We start from the raw sequence: 20659 nt of genomic DNA, 5'->3' as shown, positions 1-20659 counted from the left end.
TCCATGCCACTCAAAAATGCCACACAGTGAGGTCATATGACATCAGTGTTGCATACTAATGTTTGAAATGCTTATTGTTTCACATGCTAATCAATAGTACACAATATACACTGTGCAGTAAGTGTATTCTGAACACAACTAAGGTCTCTAGTCAAACAGGTGATATCCATGGTGCTTGTATTGTCACTGTGTGTTTATATATAACACACAAAGTAATATTAAAAAGATTTATATGATAAATCAGTGATTAAATTAAATCTTTGGCACTGGTGATACAATAACAGTGCACTTAGGACACAAGTTTCTGTCCTAATAAAATATGAACAATAATACAAGTACTGTTGTGCTGTACAGAACACAAAATAAATATTTAAAAAGAATGAAAAGTTATACTTTAAATGTGGTTTGTGTTCATAAAGGTATAAAATAAGCCAAAACAGACTATTAGTAAGACAACATGTGAAATGACATGAGGGTGACTAAATGAGGTCAGAATTTTCACTTTTGGTTGAACTAGTGCTATTTAACCCAGTTTTTATAGGAATCCTTCAACCAAAATTTTTAATTTACTTAACATTTACTCACCTTCAGGCCATCCAAGATACAGATGAGTTTGTTTCACGATCAGATCAGATTTGGGGAAATGTAGCATTGCATGACTTGCTCAGCAATGGATGCTCTGCAGTGAATGGGTGCCGTCAGAATGAGAGTCCAAACAGCTGATAAAAACACCACAATAATCCACACCACTCCAGTCCATCAGTTAACATCTGGAGAAGTGAAAAGGTGTGTGTTTCTGTTCTGAATCAGGAGAGAAATCTGAACAGATCAAGCACTGTTTACAAGCCAAAACAGATAAAAACAAGTATGATTTTGATATGAGATGACAATAAGGGATGGACTTTTTCACTGGAGGAAGCGTTATTATTGATTATGGATTTATATTTTGGCCAGAAGCGACGGTTTCAAGTTGAAAGTGTCTTAATGATGCATTTGTTTCTTATAAACAAGCCGCTTTTGGCTGATGGACTGGAGTGGTGTGGATTATTGTGATGTTTTTATCAGTGGTTTGGACTCTCATTCTGACGGCACCCATTCACTGCAGAGGATCCATTGATGAGCAAGTGATGCAATGATCTCCAAATCTGATGAAGAAACAAGCTCATCTACATCTTGGATGGCCTGAGAATGAGTACATTTTCAGCTAATTTTGATTTTTGGGTGAACTATTCCTTTAAGGGTCTATCAAGGCATGTGCAGGTTCATGTAGACAAACTCTACATGCAGAATCACAAATATTCCCTGAATAAGAACATAATTGTGCAAGTTTTCTCAATCTCATTACACTGTTTACTGGCTCTCTGTCTCTTTGTCTGAGGATTCATTTTTAGACGAGGATGTGGTGCATGAATTCCAGACATCTTCATCTACATTTGTCCTCTCTTGTCTCCATTCCTCAGTGACAGAGACTCTAATGGCTTTTTATTTGGCATGAAACGATGGGTTTGCTTGCGTCCCTCAGCTGAAGGACTCTTTGTTGTACTCAAATGCGGTTCCTGTGTGTGGGTTTGAATTACACAGAGTGTGTAACGCTTTAGAGATCCCTTTGGGTCCACAGCAGAAAACCCCCACTCTTTTACTGCAGGACAAACACACACATCATTTTTGATTACTGCAATCATTAAAATGGCCCACATAACTACATTATTTCAGCCAATAATGGATGCATTCATCATACTCACAGCTGATTGGCTCTCCCTATTTCCTGGAAAAGGAGCTTCCATTTTGGCCGACCAATCCGAAGCCTGGAGCTCAAGAAACGGTAACGTTCCTCACCGATGCTCTTCAAAACACACAATGAAAGAAATTACTTCAGTATGACGACTGATATATGCATATTGTAAAATAATGAACTAGGTGTTTATATTTTCTGTGAATAAAAGAACAATGCTTGCATCTACAAAACTGAAGTTATAAATTAATATTAAATAAGCAGTAATAAAATGAGATATAAGCGCACACACCTGTAATCGCTCAGTGTTACTGAGGTAGAGCTGAACATTCAGATAATCTGGACGATTGTCCCGCCACAGCTACAGAGAGAAGACAATGACTGTTAGAAAAATATATTTCAAGAGGAGTTCACATTAAGATACGTATAACAGCCAAGAGGTGGCGGTGTAGCCTTCAGTAAATTTCATGCATACTGTATAATGTGTTTATATTTTGTATATATATATATTATTTTTCAATGACATTTATGCATTTTTAATCTGATAAAGCCTTCTGTATCTTATCTGATACACAAAATGCCTCTAAATAATCAACATGATTAATTCTTTGCTGAAAAACCACACTTTTTTTAAATCAATCTTTATTAAGAAATCTTTATTGATTTTTAAAAAGGTAAATATAAGAACAACTTTTATATTGTTAGTAATATTTCAAGATAAACACTTACTGAACTGAAGAAACTTAGCTTTACTTGATTATCCAGACAACATTTTTAGAAAAATCATGTTCAAATGTAAGTCTCAAATATGATCCTCAGCTTTTGAGGAATGTTTGTTTGTTCATCGCTCAATCATTACTGTACTGCATTGCATTGTGTTTTGATCATCAAACTAAGCATTTAAATATCATCTTGCTAAGACATATTATTGGAAATATAGAGATATTTACATCATTTTATGTTAGTATCTATTATAATGTTATAAAGATCTCACAGATTTACATTACAAGCATCAGAATTACATGTTAATTTTTGGTCATATACAGTAAATATCAGCATCTGCACTAATTTGCATATATTTTTCAGTTTGAGCCTTATAAAATATGATATGCAAAATGTTTTTTGGACTAATATTTCAGGATTTACAGGGTTAAGTGTGAGTTTAAGGGTTAAGTGTATGTTTTCAGAGCCACTGTGTGTGTATAGGTATTCACTATGTTATGATGACCAAATGTCCGCACCAGAAAGTTTCAACCTTTTTTGGTCCCCATGAGGAAACGCGTTTTTAAATCATACACAATGAAACGTTTTGAGAATCTAAAAATGCCTGTAGTTTTGTGTGAGGGGTAGCTTTAGAGGTAGGGTTTGGGTAAGGGGATAGAAAAATACAGTTTGTACAGAATAAAATCCATTAGGCCTATGGAATGAACCCATAATGACAGGAATGCAGGTGTGTGTGTGCGTGTGTGTGTGTGTGTGTGTGTGTGTTTTACCCTCTCGTGAAGGCCACACAGTAGATCAGCAAACCAATAGAAAGACTGAAGGTCCCTGCAAACCCAAACGAAATACAGCCTCCTCAACTTATACTGACGCCAATCATCACTGCAACACACACAACACCTTCAGACACTTTGCTGTAGATTTACACTGTTTGTATATGCATATGTAACTTTGGAGAGATTTGTATGGATATAATGCATACTTCTACTATTTTTAGCACATAGTATGTATAAAGTGCATAGTATTTTCTGTACAAATAGATCCCGGGATGATCTATTACTGGAATCAAACCTTAATTGCATTAAAAAAAATGCAGTATTCAGTATACAGTGTGTACTGTGTAGTTTGTAGCACACTAGTGTTCCATTTAGAACACAGGCCAGAGAGTTTAAGAATGATCTAATGTTACAGTAAAGTGAATGACAGGTTGCCTCACTCACAATAGTGCTTGTAGGACACAAGCGAACGGCGTGACTCCGATCCCTCCCGCCACACACAGGCTGACCTCGTAATTAAACACCTCCTCTGACGGGCTGCCAAACGGACCATCCACATGCACTCTGGGGCGGGACACGAAAGCAGAAGAACCAATGAGATTAGAGAAAATGCATGTGGACAGAATAATACATTTCCATACTACTCATGCTATTTCTGCAGTAGGCAAACTGCACTGTGTGTGAATTTTCTGTATCCATAGAATACATTCTACTTACCTACTGCAGTGTGCAATGAATTAGAATTCCATTCCAAACATAATTTAAGGAATACTAGCATACTGCTTCCTGCATACTGCACTGTACTGAGCTTTGTTAAATACGTTCTAAGAATTATTTTGCTAACTTTCCCATTAAGCTATGAAACATAATATTTGGAAAATTCAAAACATGCAGTTTTTTCTTGGTTATACAAATGTTAAGGGAACATTCCATTTGATCATTTTGCAAACATTATGGGAAAGTTACTTTTGAATACTCTCTGTACATTCCAAAACAAGTAGCAACATTTTAAAAATGTTATACAAACGTTTCAGAAATAACATACATTGTTCATGGAATATGTTTTGAGAACATTATTACAGACCAAATAACTTGTAATAAAATAATAATAAAAATAATAAAATAATAAAAATGTTATATTAATGTTATTGTAAAATGTTAGTTCATAACTTTGAGAGACCCTTGCCAGAATGTTCTGAGAATGTAACCTGGGTATATACTATTTTTTGAAGCATGAAAAATTATATAGTTAGTTTGCATTCTAAATCCAATTTTAAGTAAATTGTCTTTGTGGGCCAATCAAATCACAAGAAAAAAATATTTTTGCATTGCATTATGGGATACTGTGCACTGTGCTATAGTTGCACACTGCATATCTTGTTAAATGTAGCAGGTCATATGGGTATTACATGAAGAGATTTAGCATATTATGCACAGTATACATACTGAAATATTAGTAAAGTAGTATGCTATTACAAACAGATGCAACAGCCACTGTTGGTTTTCCACTGATAAAATGAGACAGTCACATAAGGAAGCAAGCAAACACAAACTTGCACACAACAGCAGAAAAGAAACGCACACAAATAAACAAGCACAGATAAACACAGGATGAGGAAGTGCAGTTATTTCCCACTGTACACACACTTATCCACTGTAAAAACACTTTTATGTGAGGAAATGATGTAATTTGTTCGGACTGGTCAGCAAGGCTTGTTAAAGCCTGTCCCCCGACACCCCGCCCACACAACGCTGGAAAACCGCTCTTTCTTCCCAGGAAATGACGCAGACAGAGGGTCGTGACATTTCACCTCCTAGTCTACTGAGGGATCATGACCTTCATTAACGCCGTTGACACTGTTCCCACAGCGCAGCAGACTTACGTGGGGTATCTCCTCTGTTGCATCATGGGAAGGATCTCGGAGCTGTTCGACTTTTGAAGCAGCAGCTGAGAAAATCTCGCTGAGGAGACAAAAGAAAATCAACAATACATGTACAAATAAAAACAAGTATATTTTTGGAAAATGTGGTGTTCTGGGTGATTGTTAGCACATTGCTATGTGGTTACTGAGGCATTTTAAATGTTTTTAGCATGTTAGAAAAATAGAAAAGGTCATTTTAATAACAAAGTAATAACTTTATTTCTCGTAATTGTGTTTACATCTTACAAACTCACAATTGCAAGAAAAAAGTAAGAAATGCAAGATACAACAGGCTTCCATATGCTACAGTATGAAGTTGCTAAGGATTTCTCGGCAGTTGTTAAAGCATTGATAAGTAGTTTTTTATTTGTTCTTGTGTTCAGTGTTTTTAGGTGGATGTAAGTGCGCTGCTTTATGGCTTAACACATGTTCACGGTCTCATTATGGTCTCTAGTTATGGACAAGTCCTTTACTGTAAATTGGTGGGATTTTTTGCCTGTTTTATCCCCCATGTGTATTTGCACTGGTATGTGGTATTTCTTTTGTTAAGTGTGTTTTTATTCCGGGAACTAGACTCTGTAAAGCATGACATAATGGAAAGTGTCTTGACACAGGACTGAGCCAACAAAAATGTGTGTGTGTGTAAGAGTGTGTTTTAATCCAAACTTCACACATTCTGACAGAAACCTTTGAACTAGATAATATAGATCACAGCATCTTTTATTTATTATGCATGTGTGTGTACTCACAGGTCCAGTCTCCCAGTACTCTGAGATGAATACCAAATGTTTCATTCTTCCCTGTTGGACACTGAGGAACACAGTCAAACACACACAGAGGGCAGGGATTGAGTGTGAGGATCAGGTACAGTCATGCATTAAAGGAAACAGACTCCAAGCAGAGTGGGTAAAAAAGTTTTACTTGGCAGAGAATGCTAACGTTTTAAGTATATAAGTATGGAGAAGTTTATTGCAAAAATTTGCATGCTTGAAAAAATGCTTTTTAATGGAAACATTTACGTAGACCATCATGGAATGTTTTGTTTGAAAGAGAGCGCAATTTGGTCCTATAACAATCTTCAACAGCATTACATCATTGAAAATGCCTTCAGCACTGTTTATGAAGAATGTACATGTTCATATGCTGCTTTCAGGTCCTGCTTGTGCATTTGGAAATCATAACTATGATATGATGTGCATTCAAAATGAGCAATACCAATTAGCCACGATTCTTTCATTGACGCAAACAAGTTGGTGCCTAAATAAATTCCTGAATTTCCCACTGGTATGACATTGCAGTGGTGTTATGTGCTTTTCTCTCATGAGTCTGGCTTGAATGCAGTAATACACACAAACGGACTCACTGTGGTAAGAGTAAAGGGATGGTTTTCAAATGACGACACACTCGGGCAGTTCAGCAGGATGTACTAGAGAAAACACCACAAAACACATTTTAGACATGGCATTAAATATGCATTTTTACATAATATATATACTAACACTTAAATTTTTTTGTTTTTGAAAAAAGTCTCTTCTGCTTACTGAAGCTGTATCAAAAATACAGTAAAAACTGTATAAAAGTGAAATATTATTACTATTTAAAATCACTGTTTTCTATGTGAATATATTGTACAATAATTTATTCCTGTGATGCAAAGCTCAATTTTCAGCATCATTACTCCAGTCTTCAGTGTCACATGATCCTTCAGAAATCATTCGAATATGTGACTATAGACCACAAAACCAGTCATAAGGTCAATGTTTTGAAAATGAGATTTACACAATCTGAAAGCTGAATAAATAATCTTTCCATTGATGTATGGTTTATGATAGGACAATATTAGGCTGAGATACAACTATTTGAAAATCTGGAATCTGAGGGTGCAAAAAAATCTAAATATTGAGAAAATCACCTTTAAAGTTGTTCAAATTAAGTTCTTAGCAATGCATATTACAAACCAAAAATTAAGCTTTGATATATTTACAGTAGGAAATTTACAAACTCTCTTTATGGAACAAGATCTTGACTTAATATATTAACGATTTTTGGCATAAAATAAAAATGTATAATTTTGACCCATACAGTGTATTGTTGGCTATTGCTACAAATATACCTGTGCTACTGATGACTGCTTTTGTGCTCCAGGGTCACAGATGCTGATTTGATGCTCAAGAAACATTTATGTTTATTATCAATGTTGAAAACAGTTGTGCTGCTTCATAATTTGTAGAGACTCTGATATATTTTATTTTTCAGGATTCTTTGATGAAATCTTAACTGTCAGTTTTGATAAATTTAATGCATTCTTGCTGAACAAAAGTAATTTCTTTAAAAAAAAAAAATCTTACAGACCCCAAACATTTGAAGAGGTGTTGCAGACTGAACTTTAAACAAACTTTTATAGTAAACAAACCGTGCGGGGGCGGGGCTCACCTGTCCAGGGCGGGGCTTAAAGCCTCTCTTCAGCATGCGCAACTCTACCACATCACATGGATGACTAACGACAGAAACTACGGTAACAGGAGCAGCGCTGCTTCTTATGAAACGATACAACCGCTCGGCACAGTACAGGCAGAGAGGAGCTGAGACCCACAACCATGTCTAAAACACACACACACACACACACACACACACAACGACTGATAATCATATACATATAGATGTACATACAAAACTATATAAACAACATGAAAGATACAATTACTGAATCATATTCAGGCAGACAGACCTGAGGAAAATGGGGTTGAAAACGAGCCTCTTCTTGACAAACTGTTTGTGGTGCACCTGAAAACTCCGCCCCCTTCTCTCCTGCTGCTTTGTGATTGGTCCATGAACTGAGATTGTCGTGTGTACAGCCGGGTGGGTGGGCCTCCACGTTGGACTGATACTTTAAAGCTCCCCTATTAAACAGAGAGGCGTCAATCTTATCACACAAAGCATACAGGTATAAAGGTCCCAATTTGCACACTTCTACTTTTATAATAGTAAATGTAAAACCTTAAGACCTTTTTAAGATCAACTAAAGAAAATTTATGGACTAATATGAAGGGAATGCAATATGTCAAATAGTCTCTATCAAAATGTAAATGTCTCGTTTTAACAACAATTCAAAGTTTGAAAACACAACTTCCTGCCGATCTCCATGAAGTAAAAAAAAAAAAAAAAAAAAAAAAAAAAAAAGTAATTTTCAAAAAAAAAAAAAAAAGCTTAAATAGCTTTTCTCCCAACCAATAGAAACATTTTTACTGTACCTTTTCATCACAGACTTAGTAAAATTTTCAAGGCCCACTAACAGACATTTGTTCTTGTTTGAAATGCCCTTAATTTTGTTTTTAGAAGCCTTCACGCCTTAATTTTGCTTAATATTTTATGTTTGACATTTGCAAATTTAGGACATAAACTCTTTCCATAATGAAAGGAATTGTGGGTAATAACAGTATGCATCAAGTATTGAAATAGCATGCCATCAGTGCAGTTCTTACATACTATTTTCAGTTCATATTTAATGATTAGGGGACACACCAATTCTAATTTCACACACTATTTAAGTACATTTACATTTATGCATTTAGCAGACGCTTTTATCCAAAGCGACTTACATTGCATTCAAGTTACAGTTTTTACATTTTATCAGCGCTTACTCAAATTATTATTTTTTTCTGTCCAAATTTAATGCCAATATTTTCACAGCTTCATCACTTGTTTGTATGCGTGTAAGGGAAATACACTGATAAACTCACCCCGCGACGTGGACCATCAGAATAATGTAGAACGCGATGAAGAGGTTGTGAGTGTACCAGAAAATCTCGTAGCTTGAGACTCTGGGAAAAACACACACAATTGCACTCAAATAAAAAAAGAGATCGAGATAAAAGGACATGTAGCACAGTGTTCAGGTCTCTTAGATTGAACGAGACGCTCTTGAAGTGTCCTAAAGTGAACTAAAGCACCTCAATTATAGCAGGACAAAGGAGAGAAGCCCATCGGCCCCGGTTCAATCAGAGGGGAAGAACCCCTTCAGGTAATAGTCTCGGTAATTACAGTCGTGTGTGTGTGTGTGTGTGTATAAAGCCTAGGGAGAGGAGACACAGGCAGGTCAACAGTTAAAGGGTTATATGTTCTCACCTAATACAATAAGATGACGCTGTAAACATCAGAAACAACACCAGCACCAACAGAACACCAGTAACTCCAGGAACTAAGAAAACAGCCAACAAAATTATGAGTTCTCAAACAAGGTAATGATGTATATTACATACTTTAACAAATTAAATAAACCTGAAATAAATAAAAAATACCTGTAAATAAATCAAATAAAATTTGAACTGAACTAAACCTGAAATAAATATTAATGAAACCCAAATAGTAGTATAAACAAAACTAATAGAAAGAACTACGCACAAAATTTAACTGAAAACTGAAACTAAAAAACTAATTCAAAATATTAATAAAAACCATGATAGCATTTAAATAATACTTAACACTTAAACCTAAAACAACACACTGATGTAATGAAGGGAGATTTAGAAATATGAGTCACCTGTGCTTATGATGAGAATTCTAGGATCCTAAAGAGATTAAAACATTATTACCACAGTTTTAAATATTGCACAGCACAACTGTTTCCAACACTGATAATAATCAGAAATGTTTCTTGAGCAGCATGTCAGCATATTAGACTGATTTCTGAAGGATCATGTGACACTGAAGACTGGAGTAATGGTCCAAAAAAATTTCAAATATAGTGAATTAAGCAACAAACTCGATCAAAATGGACAATGTTTACATCTAACATGTATATTTGAGGTGCAGCTTGTCGTATTAATGGAGTGTTTTCACTAGTTAGCAGAAAACCAGTTACCTCACAGAATATGTTCGTAGATTTGTGTTGGATGTTTTCTTTGGAATGGCAATATGGATATTCTATTTTAGACATCCTAATTTTTTCCCTTATTTCAGTTAATGTCATAAAACTAGCGAGCTAAACCAGTAGTACTGACTGTGTCATGTAAACATGGCTGAACACAAGAAAAGCAGAGGAACAGACAAACCGAATCAACTGAATGAGTCAGATCGGCTCTTTGGAGCACATATCGTGAATCATTTAAATTAGATTAGATCATGTCCCGATCTGAAATGATGGTTCTCGAATCATTATTCAGATCGCCACTTCTGAGCATGGATCGTGAATCATTTGATTCAAATCGAGACTTCAGTGCAGGTTCATGAATCATTTGATTCAAATCGAGACTTCAGTGCAGGTTCATGAATCATTTGATTCAGATCGAGACTTCAGTGCAGGTTCATGAATCATTTGATTCAGACCGAGACTTCAGTGCAGGTTCATGAATCATTTGATTCAGATCGAGACTTCAGTGCAGGTTCATGAATCATTTGATTCAAATCGAGACTTCAGTGCAGGTTCATGAATCATTTGATTCAAATCGAGACTTCAGTGCAGGTTCATGAATCATTTGATTCAGATCGAGACTTCAGTGCAGGTTCATGAATCATTTGATTCAAATCGAGACTTCAGTGCAGGTTCATGAATCATTTGATTCAAATCGAGACTTCAGTGCAGCTTCATGAATCATTTGATTCAGATCGAGACTTCAGTGCAGGTTCATGAATCATTTGATTCAGATCGAGACTTCAGTGCAGGTTCATGAATCATTTGATTCAAATCGAGACTTCAGTGCAGGTTCATGAATCATTTGATTCAAATCGAGACTTCAGTGCAGCTTCATGAATCATTTGATTCAGATCGGGAGTGCGCATTGCAAATCTGATTCCTGATTTATTTAATTTTTTTTATTATACAGTAGAAAACAGCAAACCATTAAGGCAGTACAGTTATAAAAACAAAACAAAGAAAAAAAAAAGTACACACAAGTGCAAATCTCTTAAGAAAATTAACCATAGAAGACCATAAAAGAGTGACAAAAACAGCAACCCACTTCAGTGTCTGACTTATAATTACGTCCAAGCTTTTAGTGAAATTTGGATTAATTTATCTGTTGTTTGACCTCTTCATATTTAAGGAGAGATAGTTTCTAGTCAGACATCGTTTATGATTTTCAAGGGTGTGGAATTTAGTAGAGACGCTATGACATGATCCTACCAATATCCAGCGACTACTAAATCGTCCCTAGCAGTAATTTTGATCAAACAATGAAATGTCTGTTGTCTGCCGTTATGTCCCCACCAATGACAAAATAAAATCCACGCCCCTGCAAAAACATTAAAGTCTTTGTATAATTCCAAACACAGAAAATTCATGTAAATATCTATGTTACCTGTCCTCGGTACTGAGCGACATTGAGCGCTGGGAAATCCTCTGAATATCTCACAGAGAAACTGACCATGTTCACGAGGTGAGCGCTCACATGAACCACTGCAGACATAAACATGAACAAACAACTCAGACAAAACACACACACAATGACAGCATATGTAACGTATGTGTGGAAGACAATTTGTCTATTCAGCAGCTCTCTTTGAGTGTGTGTGTGTGTGTGTGTTGTAGCTTGTGTTGCAGTTGTCATGGTAACAGGATGCCTCAGAGCTCTGTAATTAGAACAAGACCACAATGCACTGAGACAGGAACTGGGGGGGATCTCAGACCCAAGATAAAACCAGCTGGGAATCCCTCGGGATATTCCTGTTCTAAACACACACACACACACACACACACATGCACACCTGTCGGCTGGCAAAACTGTCTAGCCTGTCACTGCAACACTAGACGAAGTTATTTACCAGGTCAAACTCTGAGACAGCAACATACCAGAGTTATTTTAATATAATTGAGATGCTGTTATAGATTTTATATACTTATATATTTTTATTTATTTTATTTTAGTGTTTTTGCTTTTTGTGTTCTGGTCTTTTGACCCAGAGAGGATTATCTTTTTCCTGAAAATGCTAGTTAATGTTATTGCACTGCACTGAAACTTAACGCCTTTGCTCACACAGGGTGTAACAACTTGGATAATGTTTGTACTTTTTTTGCCTTTTTTTCACCCATATTGTTACACTTGTGGTGTTCCCCGTCAGAAATCACTGGCCTACAAAAATTGCTTGTCTCTCATTATGATACATTATTACAAAATATTGGATTTTATCTTTTTATCAACTTGTTTCCTCTCAGTTAACATAGGTTTTATATTTCTTTTAACCTGTTAACTGTCACCCGTCCCCTCAGCGGGACACCTAAATTTACTTCACTATTTTACAATTAAATCCTAATCTAATCAAACTATACAAACGATATATCATTGGAAAGGTCTAAGACTCCTAAATAGATATTTTTGTTAAAAAATTATGTAGGAAACTAATAGATTAATTTATGACAAGAGTGCACCTGAAAAATCTACATCATAACAGGAGTTCTGACATTTTTCCTAGTTGCCTTTTTCCGTATCACGCTTTAGAAATCATAAGAAATTATATAGTTGAAAACTTAAAATCTCAAAATTCATCCTTTGAAACCCATTTTAAAATCAGACATTGCATTACCATGGAAATGGTACATAAAAATCATGTTACAAAATGTTTTCGTTCATGAATTATAAACATTTAAGTTTGAATAGTGCTCTATAATCTCTATGTTCAAAACTGTGAGTGACAGTTAAGGGGTTTTAAGTACTGATTGATCATAGGCCTCATTGATCTGAGCATATGCACCATTGCAAATATTAGAATGTTTTTCCACTCAAAACCGGAGATGCACAAGATCAAATCAATGAGGGGTATGATCAATCAGTGCCAAAAAGAAACACAATGCCTGTGCTAATTGGGGACAAAAACAAGTTGATGAAAAAAAGACTGAATCGAAGATTTGGTTATAATACAGCATAACAAGACATTTTTAAAAGGCTGGTCATTTTTGAGTGGGAACACCAAATTAGGGATTTCCAAGTTTTTTTTTTTTTATTAAATTAAATTTGATTATTTGTGTTTAATTTTAGCTAAGGTTTTAGCCATTTTGTTGTGTGTTTTTGTCTTATGTAATTTTGCAGCTTTTGTTTTATTTTTAGTTATCTTAGTAAATTAAGTTAAACTACATAAAAAATATATTTTTTTCTTTTAACAGAAAGTTAAAGTTTTTTATATTTTCATTTTATCCAAGTTAACTTTTATTTTATTTCCAGTTATGAAAATGTATTTTTTTTATTGTTTTAGTTTACTATAATAACCCTGCAACATACATGCATAAATACACAAAAAGAGTGCTTTCAGACAGCCTAGTGATTTGACCCAAGTAATCTGTTCTTCCTCTCCCATGAAGTGGGTGTAATCTGCTGTCTGTCTGCGTGGTCTCTCTTATTGTTCTGGAGTCTGTTTGGTCTGTTCATCTACTGTCTGATGCATAATGTTCCATCAATGGTACAATCTTTCTCAAAATGACATGCTGCATCGTATTGTTTGGCCTTGCAAACCAAAAATCATGCTCAAAATATTTTCCAAGCTGCAACAATAACACTTCTGAGGAAGAATTTGCTGCTTCTTTTTCTTAAAACACTTTATCATAAGCAAACTAGATATTTTGAAGCACAGCGGTTCTGTTCTGTTTATTTGAAGAAGGTTGCATCATTGATTCTGTTATTTTCCTGTTTATTACTGTGAAGATGCTTTGAAACAATCCATATTGTATAAAGCGCTATAGAAATAAACGTAACTTGACATGTTCTGCTCTCGCAGCTTTCAATTTCACATTTATCAAACTCCTAAATCTCATGTACAACAAGCAAACTGGTCACTTATGTCAACCAGACAGATTCTTCCTGCTATGTAGGCAGAATAAGCTGACCAGACCATGCAGAAACACCACAAACTATGGTCAGTATCGAGTGTTTCTGTTGAGGCATCTGATCACAGATCAGTTTCTCACCTGAGAAGATGCATATAGTGACTCCACACGCCACATGAAACGTCTTACTCTTATCCAGCAGCCGCCGAACATGTCTACCTGTCACCTGACAGACAGAGAAAGAGTCAGAGTCAAAACAACCCTCATTCAGCATGGCAACAACATGTTTAAAACAGCATCTGAAACAGCATGTAATAAATGTGCATTTATGTGACTGCACAGACTTGAAATGAATGCATAAATATGAGAATTTCTCAAAAGTGCACGTGATGTCTGTCTCACCCGCTGAGATCCTCGGATGAAGGTAAGCAGCAATCGACACATTGGCAGCAGCACCAGAGTGCAGTTTAAGTTTAGAACGGAGGCAGATGCTCGACTGATGCAGAGGCCCAGCTGAAGAAACATACACAGGGGTTAGGAACAAGAGTTTTCAAACTTTTTAATGCCAAGGACCCTGACTCAACACGCTGCACCTTAAAACACATGCGAACAGAAAAAGCACCAGCAAATTAAGAAAACATCTTCATCAGCTTGACAGCACATGTGCTGCAAATACTCACAACACAACAACATACAGAAACGTGCTGCAAGTAGCACAGACACTTGTTTTAGTTCACTTAAACATTTCCGATGTAGTCTGTGCATATTTGCAGCGTGTTTCTGTTTGTGTTGTTGTGAGTATTTGCAGAGCGTTTCTGTATTTTGGCGCGTTGTAAATATTTTCTGCATGTGTGTTTTCAAACTGATGAAGAGGTGTTTCTTCATTTGCAGCGCGTTGAGCTCTCTTAGCCACTGTGCGTTTCTGAAATATATATTTTAAATCGAATTTATACTGTGTTAAATAGTAATTCAATCATGTTGTAATTATACTACAGCCTCAGGAAAAAATTATAATATTATCTAAAAAAAATTTTTACAATAAATATTCATCTAAAGTTCCCTATGGAAAGGTAACTCCCGTTGCGTCGTCATTGACGACTGCTTTGGGGAAACTCCTGTTTACTCTGTTACTGAAGCCAGATTGGTTAACGTTCGTGTAACTGCATGAACCAATGGCGCTTGAGCCTGCCAAAGGAGGGGGGGGGTGACTTGCTATAAAAGTCGGCCCAGAGCGCCATTTCATCAGAATCTTCTCCTTCAGCGACAAGACCATCTCTTTGCTGACTCTGCAAGAAGCCGAAGCCGAAAAAAGAAGCTTACCTGCTCTACGCTGCTCTTCACTGCTCCCACCGTCAAAACCAGCCCCGGCAGTGGACGACTTTCCCTGTGGCCATCCGGCGAGGAAGAAAAAGATCATATTTCTGAGCAAATTTCCAAGCGCGTTGATTCAAATGTCACGTCGTGAGTGTAGCGTGGACGGGCACAACGAGTGCGTCGCATGCCTGGGTGTCGCTCACGCAGAGGCTGCACTCACAGGGGTGTTGCTCACCTTCGCTCGCGGATAGCCTTCGCTCGCGTCTCCGCTCTGTTCCCTCCGCTCTGTCTCCTCGGAGGAAGAAGGGGGAAGCCATTGCTCATTGTTGCAAGAAGCAGCAGGACAGCAGGGGTTCTCTCTCAGGCACAAGCGGTGCTGCGTCGGCCCAGCGCCCGCACACTCTGCTCTCCCTGCAGCGCCTCCCACTGCCGGTGTGCTTCACACACAAGGATCAGCGCCCCTCACTGGATGCGAGGAGGAGATAGCCGTCGACGAGACCATGTCTTTGAAGGCATCTGATGCTGACGAGTGGGCGTGTTCCGGCGAAGAGCCCGAAGCTCCCCCTCCATCTCTGTCTGCGCGGACAAGTGTGGACTCGGAGCTGATCCACGTTCTCACGCTTGGTGTGAAGGAAATAGGCCTGGTGTGGAAGAGCCCACCCCCGGCCTCTTCGACGAGTGGTTCCTCAAGGGTCATTGTCAGCCTTCCTCACGACAGCAACCAGCTCCGTTCATGCCAGAGGTCCACGAGGAACCCACTACAACCTGGCGAGCTCCTTACTTGGCACGTGTGAACCCCTCTACTGCAAACGCTGCGTCGTTTCCTGCCTAAGCGCTTCAGCCCGGCGACTGTTTCAAGCTGCCCCAAGCCAGCATCCACTCAGCAGCCTGCAATAAACCAGTGCAGCCTCAGCTCTCGCAAAAGCCAGAGCCGGGGCTTCAGCAGTGCCCCAGACCGGCGAAGAGGCACCCCTATCTCTGCACTCACACATGTCAGTTCTCCCCCTGTTGGTGGCGAACTGTCATCAGTGAATCAGGCAGCGGGCAGTCATTACTAAAGTTAAAAACACTCACGAAGGCCAGCTCCCCGCACGGCGAGCTGCCCTCAACGAAGAGGTTCACAAATGTAATTTCTCTCCCTGCGGGTGGCGATACATCATTGATAAAAATAGAATCTCTCGCCTCCCGGCTGCCGGCTTGGAAAGCCATCCCAGGCATGTCGAGTTGGGTTCTAAAAACCATAGAACGAGGTTGTTCGCTCACAGGCTGCCTCCATTCAGAGGCATGGTGCAGACCTTTGTGCTGGACAACGAATCTCATGTTCTCCGAGCCGAAGTGCACACACTGCTTGTAAAGGGTGCCGTGGAAACGCTCCCCTTAGCAGACAGCGAGTCAGGCTTTTACAGCCGCTACTTCCTCATTCCCAAAAAAGACAGTGGGCTCAGACCGATTCTCGATCTCAGACTTCTGAATAGAGCCCTCATGCGACGGCCGTTCAGAATGTTAACATTGAAGCAGATCCTCGTGCAAATTCGGCCCGAGGACTGGTTTGATTCTGTGGATCTGAAAGATGCTTACTTTCACATCCAAATAGCGCCCCGTCACGTTCTTGAAATTCGCGTTTGAGGGAATGGCCTATCAGTACACAGTGCTTCTGTTTGGATTTTCCCTGGCTCCACGCACTTTTACAAAGTGCATGGACGCGGCTCTTTCCACTCTGAGGCAGATGGGAATCAGCATATTGAACTACCTCGATGACTGGCTGATGCTAGCCGACTCAGAATGGCAATTGATCGCTCACAGGTCGTTGTTGCTCAACCACCTAGAGTTGAAAATCAACCCATCCAAGAGTTTTCTGTTTCCCAGACAACGAGCGTCCTTTCTGGGAACAGTCATACACTCTGTGCAAATGCGGGCTTGGGTTACGCCAGAACGCACCCTGACTATACAGCGAGCGGCGGCATCTTTGTAGCTCCACGGGAATGGAGACTACATCCCCAGAAATTTAAGATGATTTGGTCAGTTTTCGGCAAGGCAGAGGTCAACCTCTTCGCCTAGGAAGACAACTGTCACTGCCCAAACTATTTCTCAAAGCAGCGGGATGCTTTGGTCCATGACTGGCCCAACACCCATCTGTATGCATTCCCTCCGATTGCCGTGCTACTCCAGGTTATCAAGCCAATCAGAGAAACTAAATGCTCTCTCCTGCTCGTGGCCCCCCTCTGGAGGAACCAAGTTTGGTTCCCAGAGATGATCCAGTTGCTGTCTGCAGCACCGTGGTCAATACCACTGAGGAGAGATCTTCTCTCGCAAGCGCAGGGAAAGATTTGGCATCCCCAGCCGGAACTGTGGAGCCTTCATGTCTGGCCACTCGACGGGAGTCTGATCAACTCCCAATGAGAGTCACTAATACCATTTTAGAGGCTAGAACTCTGTTCACACGGCGCCTCTATGCCCTTAAGTGGTCAGCCTTCAGCGACTGATAATCAGTAATCAGCACGTAATCAGGATCCGATTATGTGTCCCACGTGCTAATATTTCTACAAAAGCTGCTGGACAAGGGGCACAGCCCTTCCACGCTCAAGGTCTATATGGCAGCCATCGCAGCGAATCACTCTCCAGAGGCTCTAGTTCAGTTACACAATCTGGCTTCAGTAACAGAGTAAACAGGAGTTTCCCCAAAGCCGTCGTCAAGCAGTTGGAACCGAGGCTACGCAAGTAACCAGAGCATTTTATTTTTTTTTTGCATTTCTAAAGAATTAAACCTGAAATCAAGCAGAAAATCTCTAGTATATGTGGGTGTTGGTATGTGTGTGTTGCAGTGGCGTTTGATCATTGTTTCCTGTACAAAGGTGAGCGAGTTGTTACACGCCTGTTCAGCTCTATACAGAAACACAACAGCCCTGCTACATGTGAGGGATTACAGCTCTCTCTCTCTCTCTCACACACACACACACACACACACACACACACACACACACATACACACACACACACACACACACACACACACACAGAAAGACTGCTGCAATTGTCCAATTCTGGCATAAATGTGTAAAAGTCTTAGCTAACACAAGTGTGGTTTGTTTTTGGAAAGTTGTGTCCCTGGGCATTATCTTTCCAGGACATTAAACAATAACCTGTGACAACAATTACCCTGATTCATACTGGAGTGTTGTGGACATCCTGTCCATCTCACAGCAACACACAAACACACAACACCATCTGTACACACACACACACACACACACACATTGGGTTTCCATCTTTTAAGGGGACATTCCATAGGCAAAACAGTTTTTATACTGTAAACCGTATTTTCAATCGCCCCACACCTAAATCTACCCCACACAGAATACTTTCTGCATTTTTAGATTTTCAAAAAACTTCATTCTGTATGATTTATAAGCTTGTTCCCTCATGGGGGCCAAAAAATGTCCCCACAAGCACAAGGATTTCAGATATTGCCATCTATGTGGGGAAAGCGGTTACCAGGAACACATCTCATCCTGTAAAATGTAAACACACACCTGTCAAACTCTACAGAAATAAACCTCTCAAACTTTACAAACTCTAGATAAATACACACCATCTCAATGGCTACACACAAACACACGTTAAAATCTAAAACAAACCTTTCAAACTCAATAGCAAAATATACACATTACACAAACTATAAACTAAATTATACACACTTTGTCTTCTCTAGACGCACATTCCTGTAAAACTCACACACCCCAAACTTGACACATCAACTTAAAACTTACCCCCAGTATCTTGTGTAGATAATAATACTGCGCTCCGCTGAAGTACAACATGAATGTTCTCCAGAACAGGAAGACATTGACTGCAACCCAAACCGTCTGCCCAAAACAATAAAAACACAACAATCCATCTGACAGCATCTCTAACTCAATGCACGCACCCATACTGACACTGTGACAACAGTATAGTGAGTAAATCTCTCATCTCACCACGATCAAGTGTTTGGGTCCTTCATTGGCCCTCCAGCTCTTCAGCGCGACGCTCATGATTCTCTCGCGCGCGGTCTTTTCGCACCGGGACGCTAAACCTCGGAGTGCAAACCACCGTCAAACATCACCGGTGCAGCCGCTGGACTCTCCGTGCCGTGACGGTCATCCCTCCGGCTTCTCCGGGGCTCCGCGTGCCGCTCATGTTCCCCGTCACGCCGCTCACGCGCCTCCCACCAAACGCCCGCCCGGTTTGGGACCCATACTGTCGAGTGAATCCTGGATAATAAAACAGAAAGAGGATTTTCAGCTACTTCTAATAATAACAACAAACACTAAACCTCATTTAAAGACCAAATACACGACGTTTACGAACTTTTAAGGGGAAAAAAAGTTAAATAAATACATTCGACAAACTTTAGCCTATCTATCTATCTATCTGTCTGTCTGTCTGTCTATCTATCTATCTATCTATCTGTCTATCTGTCGTTCTATCTATCTATCTATCTATCTATCTGTCTATCTATCTGTCTGTCTGTCTGTCTGTCTGTCTGTCTGTCTGTCTATCTATCTATCTATCTATCTGTCTGTCTATCTGTCGTTCTATCTATCTATCTATCTATCTATCTATCTATCTATCTATCTATCTATCTATCTATCATCTATCTATCTATCTATCGTTCTATCTATCTGTCTGTCAATCTGTCTGTCTGTCTATCCGTCTATCCATCCATCCATCCATCCATCCATCCATCTATCTATCTATCTATCTATCTATCCAAACTACTTTAAACTTCAGGCTTTCTCAATCTTACATTAAAGTGTCTTGACGAACCTTTAGATCTTACTTTTATTATAGCCTATTTATCTACTTTAATGATGATAATACAAGGAAACAGAAATTAAATACTATCTAAAAGCTAATTTAGGAGTAAAAAACAAATCACTAGTCTTTTTATTTACTCGTGAAATGTAAATAATTTATAATAAACAGATGGAGTATCAGTTAGATCTTGATAGTGAAATGATCGAAATCGAGGAATTATAATAAGGAATAATAAGGAATTATTTTTTATTTTCTTTTGTGTTGAGGAGCAAATGGCGTCTGGTCGTGGCCTAATGGTTAGAGAGTTGGACTCGTACTCAAAAGGTTGTGGGTTCGAGCAGGGATTGTAGGTGGGGGGAGTGAATGTCCAGCGCTCTCTCCACCCTCAATACCACGACTGAGGTGCCCTTGAGCAAGGCACCGAACCCCCAACTGCTCCCCGGGCGCTGCAGCATAAATGGCTGCCCACTGCTCCGGGTGTGCGTGCGTCCACTTTGGATGGGTTAAATGCAGAGCACGAATTCCGAGTATGGGTCACCACACTTGGCACTAGTACGTCACTTCACTAAAATGAAAGTTCAGTCAGACGGCGCCATCTAGTGCTGAGCGAGTGCCAGCGTCGAAACTTATGCTTATTTTTATTTCG

At 39.0% G+C, this 20659-nt stretch overlaps 1 protein-coding gene across 1 annotated transcript; it reads right to left on the bottom strand.

The window, feature by feature from the left end:
* Positions 1 to 1498: 1498 nt before the first annotated feature.
* Positions 1499 to 19376, bottom strand: nox4 (NADPH oxidase 4). Its single transcript, XM_079387766.1, has 18 exons — positions 19191 to 19376; positions 18984 to 19079; positions 14305 to 14415; positions 14044 to 14128; positions 11447 to 11544; positions 9691 to 9718; positions 9276 to 9348; positions 8891 to 8971; positions 7879 to 8050; positions 7584 to 7751; positions 6514 to 6576; positions 5900 to 5960; positions 5112 to 5190; positions 3673 to 3792; positions 3226 to 3334; positions 2025 to 2093; positions 1743 to 1843; positions 1499 to 1639 (listed from the first exon to the last, which is right to left on the bottom strand). Exons 1-18 carry the CDS (start codon positions 19245 to 19247, stop codon positions 1519 to 1521), a joined length of 1692 nt encoding a protein of 563 aa, XP_079243892.1. The 5' UTR covers positions 19248 to 19376; the 3' UTR covers positions 1499 to 1518.
* Positions 19377 to 20659: the final 1283 nt, after the last annotated feature.

This window comes from Barbus barbus, assembly GCF_936440315.1.
Source record: "Barbus barbus genome assembly, chromosome: 31".
Classification (NCBI taxonomy): domain Eukaryota; kingdom Metazoa; phylum Chordata; class Actinopteri; order Cypriniformes; family Cyprinidae; genus Barbus; species Barbus barbus.
The sequence above is the reverse complement of the archived record's forward strand: the minus strand, read 5'-3'. Positions and strand labels throughout refer to the sequence as shown.